This window comes from Anabrus simplex, chromosome 4, assembly GCF_040414725.1.
Source record: "Anabrus simplex isolate iqAnaSimp1 chromosome 4, ASM4041472v1, whole genome shotgun sequence".
Lineage (NCBI taxonomy): Eukaryota > Metazoa > Arthropoda > Insecta > Orthoptera > Tettigoniidae > Anabrus > Anabrus simplex.
In genome coordinates, this window is record NC_090268.1 from 214,908,060 (window position 1) to 214,925,143 (window position 17,084).

At 38.1% G+C, this 17,084-nt stretch overlaps 1 protein-coding gene across 1 annotated transcript in view; it reads left to right on the forward strand.

Annotated features, from left to right (window-relative positions):
- The window catches only part of Golgin97 (Golgin 97), a 201,340-nt gene that overhangs the window by 91,653 nt on the left and 92,603 nt on the right, over window positions 1-17,084 (forward strand). Inside the window, exon 6 of the mRNA XM_067145349.2 lies at window positions 15,194-15,730. Coding sequence (XP_067001450.1) covers window positions 15,194-15,730 — 537 coding nt within the window. The remainder of the gene's footprint in view (window positions 1-15,193; window positions 15,731-17,084) is intronic.

A 17,084-nucleotide genomic window follows, 5' to 3' on the forward strand; every position in this document is an offset into this window, starting at 1 on the left:
CATTCATAATTTCAGTTTTAATTACAAATTCAATGAAGGAATATATTTGTAAAAATGGTTTGCAACATACAGTGCAATAATATGAGTGAAATAATTGTTGTTTCAGACATTATTTATATTTTAGATTAACATAATTTAAACAAAGGAATTCTGTGTTTGTTAAAAACAAGTACTTGCAGAATTTAGAATTTTTTTTTTTCCACCTAGAATGAATTCAGTGGAGAAAGAAATTGAAATTAATATGATTGGAATCATATTTGGCTACAGAAAATTGAATTCGGAAACCTTATCTCAGATAGGTTTGCAGTACATCAAAATTATCTCCTGGTTCTTAGGTGTAAAGCATTGTCAGTTTTCATATAGCACGTTGCGGACCGTGCAGAAAATTATCTCGACATCATCGGATGTTAAGGGTTCATACTTGAAGCAGGTGAGACCTTCCTTTTCAAAAACACTCACATCAGACTTTTCTCCTTTCAGTATTTCACTTATCTTGCTCATAATTTGATACCTCTGCTTTCTTTCAAGCACTAGTTTCATTTTTTCATTTAATTTTCCCTCCTGTCAGATATGGTTCAAATATATTTACTAGAGAAAAGATGTATGGATGGAAGTGATGGATGAACTAATGATTTGAATTGAGACTGAGCAGTAAAAATGTAGTCAAAAGAAGGTGAAGTTGCAAAAAAAGTCCTTAAGACTAGAAAAAGACCAATAAGCCAAAAAATGCCAAAAAAAAAGGGACAAATAAAACCCACCATTTCCTGGCCTTTAATAACCCAGAATGAACATATATTATGTTGGGCCTTTTCTTTGGACACTCAAGGAAAAAAGGACTTTTCCTCAACTTCCGAGCCCTAGTTATGACATACTGACTGCTGGCTGTTTGCAAGGACCCCAGTGTACCTGCGAGTGAAGTATATGTTCTTTTATAAAATAAAGCTATTAAGAAAGAATTAATTTTGTTAAATATTTGTGTGCCACCCTGTATGTTTAGTAATAATTTTTGTAATAAACTGCACCCAGGCAGCAAACCCTTACAGTACTGAACCTTTGTGTTGTCTGAGTTAAAATACACAGCAAGATTTTTTGGTAGCGTGCATTACATCTTTATTTATTATCAAATAATATTTCTTTAGTAGTTGAGAAATTGTAGGAGCATAGTGACTTGGCCGCTGTGTTTTGATGTGTGAAACCTTTCAGATTGTGCTTTGTGTTTTTGAGTTGCACCGCACTTTCACTCTCGCACGTGTTGCCACAATTTGTGGTCCCGCACCGTGGTTCGTCAAGCAGCGTTGTTGGTTATGGCTCACTTTTTGATGCTGTGATTGTGGTGGCTTTTGGAAGACTGCTGGAATGTGGGTCCATTTGCTAAGGTATGTGGATGTCATTCTTTCTGCCTGCTTGCAAGTTTTAAATCATTACCATTTTCAAAAGTATTGCAGTATTCATTTAATTAATATTTTGTGATAAGTAGATGCCTAGCTTTTCTGCATTATGTGATACCACTTGCACTGTCTCTTGTTCCTTTCTGTGCTGTGCTCTGCTATGCTGAAGGATCCACTCACTCTCATGTTTATTGATAACAGTGAAATGAAAACAATGACACACATATATATACAACCAAGCAAGTGGCTGCACGGTTTGGGTCACGTAGCCATCAGCTTGCATTCAGGAGATAGTGGGTTCAAACCCCGCTGTCGACTGCCCTGAAGATGGTTTTCCGTGTTTCCCATTTTTGCACCAGGAAAATGCTGGGGCTGTACCATAATTAAAGCAATGGTCTCTTCCTTCCCACTCCTAACCCTTTCCTATCCCATCATCGCCATAAGACCTACCTGTGTCAGGGCGGTGAAAAGAAACGTGTAAAATTATATCTATGTATGTGGCGCTGTCAAGGAGCCACACCTTAAGTAATGCAGCAAGATTGTACAGGACAAGGAAAGAACATGATGTGATATTGACATTAACCTTTTATTACTGCCCCAGTAGTCTGGCTCCATGGCTAAATGGTTAGCGTGCTGATCTTTGGTCCAAGGTGTCACGGGTACAATTTCCAGCTGTGTTGGTGATCTTAACCTTCATTAGTTAATTCCTGAGGCTTGGGGGCTAGGAGTTTGTGCCATCTAAAGCATTAGAATTCATCTTAGCTAGGGCCCCATCCTCACATTGTTCAGTTCTTGTCTGACCTCCCTTGGGCAACATACTATTAGAACCAATATAATGGTCCGTTATTGGACATTATAAATTTTCCAGCTAACTCATTCTTGGTTGCCTGCATTTCGCCCTCATGTGCTAAGTTAGGCTCATTAGTTGGGACTTAGCACACCACCCAAGACGCAAGGCTAGTGCATACCATGGAGGCTACTGCATAGGCTACTTGAAGCCACCAGCAGCGCCAATGCACTATGAGAGCTATGTCTCATTTCCAAAAATTGATGCCTGCCTGGCCATCAGATAATACAGATGTTAATTCCCATAGGGAATTTAAAATATTTGTCCTGAATGAGTAAATTTATAATACCAATATAATGGTCCGTTATTGGACATTATAAATTTTCCAGCTAACTCATTCTTGGTTGCCTGCGTTTCGCCCTTGTGTGCTAAGTTAGGCTCATCAGTTGGGGCTTAGCATTGGCGCTGCTGGTGGCTTCAAGTAACCTATGCAGTGGCCTCCATGGTATGCACTAGCCTTGCGTCTTGGGTGGTGTGCTAAGTCCCAACTGATGTGTCTAACTTAGCACATGAGGGCGAAATGCAGGCAACCAAGAATGAGTTAGCTGGAAAATTTATAATGTCCAATAACAGACCATTATATTGGTATTATAAATTTACTCATTCAGGACAAATATTTTAGATTCCCTATGGGAATTAACATCTGTATTACTATTAGGACATCGAAAACCTTCTACGTTCGGTGCAGATATTCTTTTTCTTTGGTCCTTCATATTTATTTTCTTTGAGTGTTTTGGGCATGTGTTGACCTGCCATATTTATCCTGTTATCTTTCTATACATGGCTTACCAGTGGTAACTATAACTGGAGGAGTACACATGTGCACTATATCACCATTGATAACACTTTCCATGCGCTGCCTTTGAGCAACTACATTGTACAGAACAAACATATTCTATGATAAAAGTATTTTATAAATAAATAATTTTATAACCTTTAGCCACAACTGGTGGCAACAGACATGTGCTTCTCGCATGTCAACCAACTTTTACACACTGATCTGCACTTAGGGCAGTTGCCCAGGTGGCAGGTTTCCTATCTGTTGTTTTACTAGTCTTTTCTAATAATTGCAAAGAGTTTGGAAATTTATTGAACATCTTCCTTGGTAAATTAATCCAATCCCTAACTCTCCTTCTTATAAACAAATATTTTCCGCAATTTGTCTTCTTGAATTCAAAGTTTATCTTCAATTTGTGAACTTTCCTACTTTTAAAAACACCACTCGAACTTATTTGTTTACTAATGTCTACTCATATTTTTCCTCCCAAGTCTTCCCAGCGCAAACTGTGCAACATTTTTGTAATGCTACTCTTTTGTTGGAAATTACACAGAATAATTTCAGTTGCTTATCTTTGGATTTTTCCATTCTTGAATCAGTTAATCCTTTTCAGGGTCTCATACACTGTAACCATACTCTAGTTGGGGTATTATCAGAGACTTATATGCTCTCTCCTTTACATCCTTACTACAACCCCTAAATACCATCACAACTATGTACAGAGATCTGTACCCTTTATTTACAATCCCATTTATGTGATTACCCCAATGAAAAATATCCTTATACTAACACCTAGGTACTTACAATGATCCCCAAAAGGAACTTTCACCCCATCAATGCAGTAATTAAAACTGAGAGGACTTTTCCTATTTGTGAAACTCACAACCTGACTTTTAACCCTGTACATCATCATACCATTGACTGCTGTCCATCTCACAACATTATCGAGGTTATGTTGCAGTTGCTCACAATCTTGTAACTTATTTATTACTGTATACAGAATAACATGATCTACAAAAAGCCTTATCTCTGGTTGCAGTTCTTTACTCATATCATATATATATAAAAGGATCCAATAATACTGCCTTGAAGAATTCCCCTCTCAATTCTTCTTCTTCTTATTCTTCGTTTTGCCTCATGACTGAGGCGTCGTGACCATCACAATATTCAGCCATCTAGCCGATGAGCCATACTCCGCCATTCTTCTCTGTCTAAAGCTTTCAATGTGGTTGCTCTGAGAGAACTCTGTAGGGGGCCGTTCACCATGTCAGTCCGTCGTGTTGGTACTCGTCCTTGTTGTCTGGTTCCCTGAACTTTGCCCTCAACAGTCAACTTTTGAAGACTACCATCTCGGTGCATTATATGTCCAAAGTAGTGTATGATCCGCTGGGAGACCTTACAAGATAGACAAACTTTTATCTGAAGTTGGTTCAAGATTGATGTGTTCGTGTGATGAGCTGTCCAAGGAATCCTCAACATTTTCCTCCATCTTAATTATTACAGGACAAATAAAGCTTCACGTACTCTAATTCTATTTTCTAGAAATATAGCCACCCACACTCTTGTCTAGTCCATCTGCTTTCAGTTTTGCCATTAGTCTTCTGTGATCTACCTTATCAAGTGCCTTAAGATAGATTCATGATACAGTCCATTTGACCTGAATCTAAGATATCTTCTACATCTTGCTGGAATCCTACAAGTTGAGCTTCAGTGGAATTCCTAAACACAAACCGCCTTCTGTCAAACCAGTAGTTCATTTTGCAAACATGTCTAATATCATCAGAAATAATGATTTCCCAAAGGTTCCAAGCAACACATGTTAATCTGACTGGCCTGTAATTTTTGGTTTTATGTTTATCAGCCTTTCCTTTATGCACAGGGGCTACACTAGCAACTGTCCATTCATTTACTATAGCTCCTTCATGCAAACAGTAATAAAAATAAGTACCTCAGGTATGGTACTATATCCCAACCTATTTTTTTTAGTTTTAGTATATCCCAATGAATCCTGTCATTTCCATCTGCTTTTCTAGTTTTCAACTTTTGTTTCTTATTGTAAATGTCTTTGTTATTGTAGGTAAATTTCAATACTTTGTTAGTGTTAGTCACCTCCTCTATCTGGACATTATCCTTGTAATCAACAATCTTTATTTACTGCTGACTGAATACTTATGCCTTTTGAAGATCCTCACATACACACTGCCCCTGTGCATTAATGATTCCTGGATTGTCCTATACATACAGTACCCTTCCATTTATCACTAAAGTTTGTATGACTGCCAGTCATGCTTGCTATCATGTTATCCTTAGCTGACTTCTTCACTAGATTCAATTTCCTAGTGAGTTCCTTCAATTTCTCCTTACTTCCACAACCATTTCTAACTCTTTTTCTTTCCAACCTGCATCTCCTTCTTAGTCTCTTTACTTCTTTGTTATAATAAAGTGATTCTTTACCATTCCTTACCACCTTTAAAGGTACAAACCTGTTTTCACATTCCTCACCAATTGGGAACATGCATCATTTTCAAAAATATTTTTTTTGAAAAGTACACCAATGAAATAGTACGTAAACGTATTACATTGTGGTATGTTGCCTTGTTTTCTACCATTAAAAAAATATTTAATAGTGCCTTTCCGCAAGGCGAGTGAAACGGCCTCTGACGTAAGCGGCACGCTGTGACGTCACGATCCAGTACCGCATGGAGCTCTACCAGCCGTTGTGCATCAGCCGTTGCTAAAAGCCGATTGTTTATTAATCATGATCGCGAATAACTTCGAAATGACAGAAGAAACGTTCAAAACAGCACAGTCAGACAATCTACCATGTGTAGATGTCATCATTCTTGAAAAATGTGACTTTTGTGGCCGCAGAAATTCGCGGATAACAAGCAAGTTTGTAAGTGGCGTCTTTTATATACGTGCAATGTACTGTAACCCATAGTATTAGGATAACAACGAACCTGGACAGATATCACATCACTTTCAACATTTCCTTCTAGACTGATTCCCCTATTAAAGAATAACATTACATTTTCGGGCTTTCAGCATTAGTAAAGTAAGAAATCGGATTTGAGCACTAACATAAACATATAGGTAGCATTATAGTACTAGTCCGCTTCTGTGGTGTAGTGGTTAATGTGTGTCACTCCCGGAGGCCCGGTTTCGATTCCCGGCTCTGCCACGAAAGTTGAAAAATAGTACGAGGGCTGGAACGGGCTCTACTCAGCCTCGGGAGGTCAACTGAGTAGAACGGTTTCGAATCCCACCTCAGCCATCCTCGAAGTGGTTTTTCGTATTTTCCTACTTCTCCTCCAGGCACCTAAGGCCACGGCCGTTTCCTTCCCTCTTCCTTGTCTATCCCTTCCGATCCTCCCATCCTCCAACAAGGCCCCTGTTGAGCATAACAGGTGAGGCCGCCTGGGCGAGGTAATGGCCCTCCTCATCAGTTTCATCACCATACTCAAAGTCTCACGTTCCAGGACACTGTCCTTGAAGTGGTAGAGGTGAAATCCCTCGCTGAGTCCGAGAGAAAACCAATCCTGAAGGATAAACTGATTAAGAAAGAAAGAAAGAAGGAAAGAAAGAAAGATCATAGTACTATAGGGCTATAATCTATCATTCCCCCCCCCAAAAAAAATATTTATGGTTGGGACAACTGGCCTACCCACTTCCGGGGCCCATGAAAGAGAATTAAATATCTTTGTGGAGGGAAAAAATTAAACATGATAAAGATAAATATGACTTCATCTAGTTTTCACAAGTCGGGCTGAGTGGTTCAGACGGTTGAGGTGCTGGCCTTCTGACCCCAACTTGGCAGGTTCGATCCTGGTTCAGTCCGGTGGTAGTTGAAGGTGCTCAAATACGTCAGCCTCGTGTCGGTAGATTTACTGGCACGTAAAAGAACTCCTGCAGGACTAAATTCCTGCACATCGGCGTCTCCCAAAAAATCGTAGAAGTAGTTAGCGGGGCGTGAAGACAATAACATTAATTACATTTGGCTTTTAACAAGCTGAGCATATCAGGTAAGAAAAGTGTCCTGGTGACATTTTAGTCGCTCAATACAGGAATGTCTTTGGGTGCTGTGACTGTGACTTTTACTTTTTTTTTTTTTCTTTGCTGTTTGCTTTACGTCACACCGTCACATATAGGTCTTATGGCGACGATGGGACAGGAAAGGCCTAGGAATGGGAACAAAGCGGCCGTGGCCTTAGGTACAGCCTCAGCATTTGCCTGGTGTGAAAATGGGAAACCACGCAAAACCATCTTCAGGGCTGCCGGCAGTGGGGTTCAAAACCCACTATCTCCCGGATGCGAGCTCACAGCTGCGCGCTCCTAACCGCACGGCCAACTCGCGCGGTATTTTTACCCTTCGGTTTATTGACTTGGCTTGTATAACCTAAAACTTTGGCTAAGTAGGATAATGTTTTAAACACCTACATCACTATTTTCACCTGTGTGCAATTATGTTATTTATTTCATTAATATTATAATTATTATAATTGAGCATTGTTAACTTATAAGACCCCCAACAGACAAGCATTGGTTTTGTGTAGAGTTATACGTTTGTTAAATTCACGTTGTTTCCTTTCATGATGTATACGCCTATTCTTTGTTACATTATAGAGTATTTAGATATAGCCTAAATTTCTTTACCAATTAAGCTCTTCAATAAAGACATACATAACTGTCCCATGCCAAGATATATTGGTAGAATTAGAGCTGTCAAAAATGGTTCATAACCCCTTTGATTTATTATCTTGACATGGATCACCCAAAACATAGGTTAGGTTTGGAGGATACTTTAATAATCAGCATTATTTAATGCACTGTTTATTACTTTCATATTCCAAGATGTAATTGAAGCATTTAAATAAAGCATAATACATTAAAATTTAAAGTTTTACCACTAGAACAGCTGACATGGAAAAGTGATTTGAAAATTCAAACAAATTCATCTTACGTTAAAATCTTCAAAAAAATAAACTGTAGACTTTTCCGATATATCACCAGCATTTCTCCGGCTCGCCAAAATCCATTTCTGCCTAGTTTTAGCGTCTTTGGAACATTTATAAACAATTTGTTTGGTATGGTATGCGATGTGCTATTGCACATCGGAACTCTACACCATTTTATAAGTTTTCTGCCTCACTGTCTGCGCAGGATTCATTTTAAGTCTAAAATATACCACTCAGATTATTATCCAATGCATAGACCTCGAATTTAACCATACCAGACACTAACATAAAGTAGAAATACACGAAGTGTATCCTGCTTCTCACAGCACACTATGTGTTATTTCGTCTGCTAATTCAGTCAACCTGTATGATGACGTCAGACCAATGAGATCGCATACTTGCGTGACGTGGCATTTTCGTAGATTTTTATCATGTTTGGAGTTACTATTTGTACATTCTGATCACATTTTTGAATTCTGCATGAAATTTTGAATCAGATTAGCATATTTTTAATTAAAACCCCGGATCATGCATGTTCCCTATTGCTTTAAATTCATCCCACTGTCTTTTTACATTTTTACTGACCGTTTTCCTCCGATCATAGTTACTTTTTAAAAACTCCCTCATGCCTGTCTTATCAGCCATGGAAGTCAAGCACTTGACCAACTTCACTACACAGCCTTTCAAGAAAGAGTTTTAAAGGGCCTAAAAGTATCCATACATCCACTCTTATCTCATATTTTTTTAAATATAGTGCTCAGTGGTGGACATTTATACCCTTGTCCTTTGTTAGATCCCAAACTCTGTGATAGAGGCTGTCTGCCAAGTGTTCGAACATCTCTGGGGAGTAAAGTGGATGTGGATTGTAGGAGGCCAGAATAAATTCACCGTTCTGGTTCATCTCAGATGTGTTCAGGTCGAGACTCTGGGCTCTGGAGCTTTACTGTCCATAAATCACTAACAAACAGATCCCACTTTATGGCAGGGAACAGTATCATGCTGAAACATAGGAACTGGTATTTTACCGTACAGTCAATATGTCCTTATATCCTTCTGCCTTCAGCATGCTCTGTAGTGCTATGAGAGCTCCTAAAATTGATATTTATGGTGATGAACTCCCAGACAGAATTGATATAGTGAAGTTGAATTGGTTGGACTTGTACTAGAAGGTGGCCTACAGTGAGAGGAGTCAACAGGAGTAAAGTGCTTTAAGAGGAGTGTTGGATGGATGGAAATGAAGTGGCAGGCCAAGGAAGCAAACAGAGTGAGAATCAGGTCATTTATAGAAAGATGGGAACGTGAAAAGTAACATATGATAGGGAGCATATAAATATAACATCTTCACGCTCTGCCATCTTCAAATAGATTGGCTTTTTCATCATCACTCTCATTTCTATATCTGTTTCCTCTTAGCTCCTGACGTGCGTATTTTTGCTTCCCAGCTTCATCAGGAAGGCAGGCTTCAATACTTATTGGGGGTAAATATGAGTATTGGTGATAAAATAATGAGGAACGCATGAAAAACACAAAAGGTGGAAGGGAATGCAATGGGTCAGAGTGTGAAAACAAGGCCTATTTATAAATGACATGTTTCATTGATCTGTTTCTTAGGGCAAATAATAATAATAATAATAATATCTAAGAATAAGGTACTATTAGTTATTATGAGCACATTGAAAATAGTTTTTGTAACAGTATGTGGGATTAGAAAGTAGCAGAGCCTTGCATCTGGACGACATAGTTGCAAATGATAAAAAATATTTCATGAAGTACTAGCTATATTTTTCTTGTTTATTTCTTTTTTTTTTTTTTTTGAAATCAAGTTTGCAAGAATAAAATAAAGTGAGCATTGTGAATAAAGAGGAAAAGGTGAAGTTACACAAACAGGATATAACTAACAGTATCTATAATTAAAAAATGAAGTAGCAGTAATAACAACTATTAAGGAAAGAAGACAGGAGGACAATGAGTCCACAAAATTCAGCAAGATCTTGAAGCTGTTGGACTTGATATAGCAGATGCAGATAACAAAAATAAAATTAACACCCTTCTTAACTTATTTATTGTTGAGATAAAGTCTCTTTAGTAAAAACCCCATGCTGAATTATTTTTAATAATTGACATGGATACATCAACATTGAAAATAACTTTGGAAAACCAGAGAGGATCTTGATTTCTTGTCGTGTATTGTTGGACTGGCTGATCACTTTCTAACACAGAATATAACTACACTCATCATCATCATCATCATCATCATCATCATCATCATCATCATCATCATCATCATCATCATTTCCCCTTATCAAGCTTCCGCCAGGTCGGGGTATTTACGGCACATCTCCATCTTCCTCTTTCCTTCCACCGTTCCTCTTCCACAATCTTGTCCCAGTCTAAATTTCGTCTTATGCCGCTCTTCACTGATTTAATCCACCTTGCTAGGTCTTCCTCTTGCTCTCTTGCCCTTGCACTTTGCCTCCAGCATCTGTGTTGGAATTCTATTCTCCTCCATTCTCTTTACATGTCAAAACCACCTCAGTTTATTTTTTTCAACTCTCTCATTTAACTTTCCTATCCCAACTTCCTTCCTAACATCTTCATTTCTCACTCTCTCTTTCCTTGTCTTTCCTATCATACTTCTTAGGAATTTCATTTCATTGGCTTGAATTCTACTCTCTTGCCTGCTAGTCAAAGTCCATGTCTCAGATGCATAAGGCAGTATGGGTACATAGTACATTTTGTACATTATCTCTTTACTTTTCTTTGGTACTTCTTTGCTCCAAACTTCTTACACTTTGGTAGAATGCATTACCCTGCTGTACCCTCCTGCTAATCTCCATGTCCACCCTTGCATTTTGCATTAATTAACTTCCTAGGTATTTAAAGCTGTCCACAATTTCCAGACTTCCAACTTTTATAGTGCCCTTTCCTTCCCTTTCCCCTCTCAACATCACCATAGTCTTGCTTTTATCTGTACTGATTTTCATGCCATACTTCTCAGTTTTTTCGTTCAGTACATCTAGTTGTTGTTGCACTTCTTTGCTGTTCTTTCCCCAGATCACATCAACATCTGCAAATAGCAGTACTTTAATCTCTTTATCTCCTTAGGCTTCCTTTGTTTCCTTTACAATTTCGTTCTTGACCATAATAAACAAAAGAGGTGACAGCACACTCCCCTGTCTTAGTCCAGTCTTATTCCTAAACCACCGAGCTCGATAGCTGCAGTCGCTTAAGTGCGGCCAGTATCCAGTATTCGGGTGATAGTAGGTTCGAAACCCACTGTCGGCAGCCCTGAAAATGGTTTTCTGTGGTTTCCCATTTTCACACCAGGAAAATGCTGGGGCTGTACCTTGATTAAGGCCACGGCCACTTCCTTCCCACTCCTAGCCCTTTCCTGTCCCATCGTCGCCTTAAGACCTATCTGTGTCGGTGCGACGTAAAACAACTAGCAAAAAAAAAAAAAATCCTAAACCATTCTGTCTTTCCAACTGGGGTCAGTACTCTGCTAACACAGTTGTTGTACATTGGTTGCACCATTTCTAACATTTCTCTTCCAAGTTTCTTTTTAACCATGGTTTCCCAAACCTTCTCTCTGGGGACACTGTCATATGCCTTTTCTATATATATGAAAGTCATGACCAGATCCTTCCCATATTCCTACACTATGTATAGTAAATTTAAGGTTGTCCTACATAAAAGGCCAACAATAAGACAAACATCAAAATAATAAAGAACTCAACATATGTTTCTGGTGGTCACAGAAGTTCCTACCGGTCCACTTTCAAACAAAAATATATAACTAAACTGAATACAATAACTTCAAGGATGCCTAATTTAAGGAAAAATATATCTAAATTTTACAGTAAAATATTATTTAGGATAAACACTAAGAATGCATTAAAAATTCCTATGCATCTTGGTATGAAATCATTTAATCAGAAATCAAGGGTTGTACAAAGCTGGTGATTGCAAAAAAGCAGGTGACCGATATGTTTTAAAATTCATGCCTGCCTTGGAAGTGTTTGGAGTCATGTCTATCCACTGTTGTAAACGTCGTCGTTTCATTTGCTCTTTCTTGTATATGAACAGGTGAAAATAATAACTGAAAAAATATCTTAAGCTGTTATTTCGTTCTGTAAGAAACCTAGAGTAATACTACTACTTGCATCACAAAATCATATATAAGTAATAATAATAACGTAAATGTTTCCACCTTTTCAATACTAAAATATATTCACAAAATTATAAATTACACGGTACTAGTTTCGACCCATCTAGGGGTCATCATCAGCCGTATTGGAGCAAAGATCACTTTTGGCGAAATCCTAAGAAAATGTTATTTTAAAGAATAACAAGTGAAATGAGATGTTATTATGGTAATAGTTAATAATACAAGGAATATACATACTAAGAGGTTTTTAACAAAGAATAAAGTATATATGGGGTGTTGTAAAAATTTTATAATCATGGAAATCAGTAAGTTCTTGTATTGAAATGAAATATGGCTTAGGAAGAGGGCTTAAGGTGGGGCTGAAGGGTGCAGGAGAAAGTGTAATTGTCTTGGAAAAGTACCTTTGATTAAATTTAGGATTGAGTTTAGGTTGGCTGCATTATTGTTTCTGAGGAAAGTGATAAATAGTTCGAAGAGTATGTTGGGTTTCTCTGAGATTTCATTGAGATTGTGACTGGCATTAAAGTATTGGTCTAGGTGTATGTAGTAATTTTCCATTATGTTGAGTAAAGGGCCCTTGTTTGCTAATACGAGGATGTCCATGTCTTGTTCAATATTGGTGAAATTATGGTTATAATCTTGCATGTGTTGGCCGATGGCTGAAAACCTGTTGTATTTTATTGCGTTAGTGTGCTCGTGGTATCTGATAATAAAGTTTCTCCCGGTTTGCCCGATGTAGGTTTTTAACAGGTGGTACATTTGATCCTATAAACTCCTGATTTTAAAAAACTGCTGGTCTTGTTGATGTGTGAAGTATTGTATAAAACGTTCATGTTCTTATTGTTGGTTTTGAAGGCTATTTTAACGCCTTGTTTCTTAAAGATGTTGGTTAACTTGTAGATATCATTGTTGAACGTGAAGGTGGAAAATGTTAGAGGTTTGGTTATTTCTTTTTTGAGGGTAGTTTTTGGGCGATGTTTGTGTTTATTGATTATCCTTTCTATAAAATGATTGCTGAAGCCGTTGAATTTTGCGATTCCGCAGATTGTGTTGAGTTCGTCCAATAAAGATCTAAAAAACAAATTTTTCCCTATTACTTACCCAGGAGTAGACAATATTGATATTATTTGCATGATTTAACAATAAATCAGAATAAATAAAAATGTTTTTGCCTAAAAATTTACATTATAAGTTCACATTAAAAATATATTTCCCTCAACCAGAAGGGTTAAAAAATCGAGGTAGCTTTTAAACAGTCATGTCCTACCTTATTTGCCCACCAGCCATGGAGCAGTCCCCTGTCTGACATGATAGTCACACTTTGAAGTCCACAAATAGTCACCCACAGTGAGACATATCACACTATATGGCTGGCTGGCAAGGTCTCATGAGGCACGGTAGGTACCACCTTAAGTTTACTGGAGTGTTGCCAACTTAGGGTATGAAATTTATTTAACTCCTCAGTGATGGGGAACATTTGAATGCCACGTTACCCAGCTGATAGAGCTGATTCAGGTGTGAGCACTGAGAAAATGCAGGGATCTCTTTAACAATTCACTGTAACAACAGTTTATCTCAGATTATTTTCAGACATTTACAGTAGAGACTGAAAAGAATATAGTTGACATTCATTGACTGTATTTACCTTAAGGTCTACTAATGGAGAAGAGACCGCCCACATTTTATACCGACTGAAAATTACGTTCCTGTATTTGCATGGGTTCTTCCACAAAGCAATGAAAACTAGGATAATCATTGCCTTGGAAACTGTGAGCAGAAGAACCAGGAACAGTAGTTCAAAGATTCGTTTAGCCCAACTCCCAGGTTAATGGGATGATTGGCTCTTGAGAAAGAGAGCATGAACTTTGGCGGGGTTTGTCGTCGTTGCTTAGTTGTGCGCGTCATGCCCTCCCATTCCTGATATGTGTTCACTATCCCTGCGCTCAGTTCAGTCTGGTTTAGTGCTGTTATCGTCTGATTTATTAAAACTAATTACTCTTCATTCAAACTTCACTGTGTCATGCTTCTGCGCCATGCAATATTGTATTTCAAAGTGACAGTGGGTCAAGTAATTAGGTGTCGTAAGATGTTTCAAGGTGTAGAAAGAATTATAGGAATCCTCACCTGCTGATGTCAACATGCACATCAGTGACGAGAATGATGATTTATACTATCAATCTACATAAGAAAATATCATAAAATGATACGTACATCTGCTAGAATGCATCAGAAATTTAATTCTATGTACTCTCAAGCGGAAAGAAGTCAAACTGTCTTAAACTCTTTAGAAGGAAAAAAAAAAAATTTGTGTTGATTCATACATACCGTACAAGGAAGGCAGAGATCATTACGTTCAAAGATATACCATTTCCATCTCGACAACTTCAAAACAAGATTGAACTCAATGAAGTTAGGCTTACAGGGTTCTATACCACACGTGGAAGTCGGCAGAATGTGAATGAGAGGAGGTCTATATGACATATAGGGCCAGTATCAAGTGGTTAAACAATTAGTTTCGGTGAATGATGTAGGTGGCAGAGAAACAAAATGCAAGAGGTGCTGCCTAAGATCAAGGGAGGCCAAATTGCATGTCACAGTTATGTAATATTAATAAATAAACCCTTGGTAGTTCATACTTTGGATAAGAGGAAACTTCCTCTGGAAAGGAATTTGAATCAGATAATACAGTAATAATATTAATAATATTATGAATGAATTGTTTATATTGTTTTAAGAAAAGAACATTCTAAGCCTGATGTTTTCATGAAAACTTTTAAATTATTATTTTTCATAGTTTGTCAATAAATATTGGTAGTGAGAGGATCCTTGTAGGGTATGGCTTAATCCATGTAATGTTGGTGCATGAATTTACTTTTAGGTTTTCAGAATACAATAATTGGCAATCTAACAAAGTTAATGCTTCGTTAATACCAGAGCCTTTGTTGCTGTAGATAAGTAGATATAACTCATTTTATGAATGGTTTCTACATTGTTCGTAAATTGAAATATCTTCATTATAGTCTGAAACTATTTTAATATGTATAACATTTTTTGCAGGACGAGTTAGAGACTTTGCGCCATTCTTCCGACCGTGAGCGATCACGGTTATCGAGCAACTTAGCTCAAAGCGAAGAGGAAGTGAGGCATCTGCGTGACCGTGTTGCTGTGTTGGAACAGCGGACTAACGCAGAGTGTGTTGGGCTGGGCGCACAGCTGAATGCGGACGAGCGAGTGCAGGCGCTGCTCGGGGAACGAGTGCTGTTGGAGCGCAGACTGGAAGAGGCCCACCTTCACCTCTCCAACATCAAGTTGTCGTGGAGTGAGAAGATCTCTTCTCTGGAGACCCAGGTGGGCCGACTGTGCCGTCAGGCGGCAGAGGAAGGTGCCGAGAGGAGAAGGGCTGAAAACGAGAGGGATGCATTAATGGAGAGAATTAAAGCTTTGGAAATACTTGTGGATAAAGGGAAGACTACTATTAAGTTAAAAGAGGAAAGTCTTGACAGGCTAAGGGAAGAACGTGATGGACTTGTGGAGGAATTAAAGGAGGTCCGTTTAGCAACAGATGAGGAAATATCAGGACTGCGGAGCGAATATGTGAGTTGAATATTGAGGAGAATGCGTTTATTTAATTGTAGGAGATATTTTTATTGAAATGTTTTTACCTTTTCTTTTTTAGTCAATGTTTTGGTACTAGTGTGCATAGTGCATGGATTTGGTGATAGTTTGGTTTTTAAAAGACTGTTTACAAAGAGTTTCCTGCTTAGATGATGACACTTCGGTATCAGCCGTTGTGAGCTACGTTGATAGTACATAGGATGGCTTCTTCCATTGCTGTGGTTTTGTTCTTGGTATAATTTTCAATGTTTTATTCTCAAATTTTACAGAATTTAATTTGTTTGTTACTTAACAATGACTATTTATTATTATTATTATTACCTGGGTTATGGCATAAGTCATGGCAACTATTTTTCATATGAATACGGGATCTTCCTGACAAACGAAAATATACTGTTGGGGAGTGGGTGGCGTAAGGTGCCGTAGAAGGTATGAATAATGCTGAGTAGTTTTACCAGGTGCAGGATATAAAGCGAGGAAACTGGCAGTCGTGAAATTGTTGTGCTACATATTGTTTATTCTCAGAGAATACAGTAACCTTTATGATAAACCCTCAGAGTAGTCCCCTAGATTGTCCACAACACTCTGCCAACAATGCGGGAGACGTTGGATACCAGTTGCCTCACCATCTGTAAATTTTGCAATCTCATGTTTCACAGTGTTGGTATTGTCCTCTCGTGCCCCAAACCATCCCTCACGCGATGGTCCTTTCACTCTGGGGATGAGGTCAAAATTGCACGGAAACAGGTTTGGTGAGTATGGCAAGTGTTGCAGTACTTTCTACGCTGTTCTTGCCTCGTTGCTTCCATTCTATATGGAGCCTGACTCATTACTGTAGTACCGCCATCTCATGCTGTGTCCATGTGCTATGAGTGTCGTGCTTTCCAGGACATATGACATTTCTTTGTCACCATAGTAAAAATGTGAGTATAAAAATAGTTACCATGGCTTATGCCACAACCCTGTTTAAGAAGAGTGCAGTTGTGAATTTCATCGGAAAGTTACAATTAAACATTGAGAGCCCCCTTTTGAAACCTTGAAAACGGAAGGCAACATATGGAGGACAGCTATTCAAGTTACTTCTGATTGAAGCAAGATATGTTTAGAAAATTATTACTTTAAACCCAACAGGTGAAGTTATAAGCTTTTATTTTTAAGCTTCCTCAGACAAATCATACCCCAAAAAAATTATAATAACGATAACAGGAAAAAAATTCAAATTCTTTAGTCTGTCCATGACTGACACTTGTCCTTCTTTCTGTCATATAAAAAATGGTTATTAAAAACAACCACACTCATTCACTATTTTATTGAGCAGGAACTCGTGTTATGT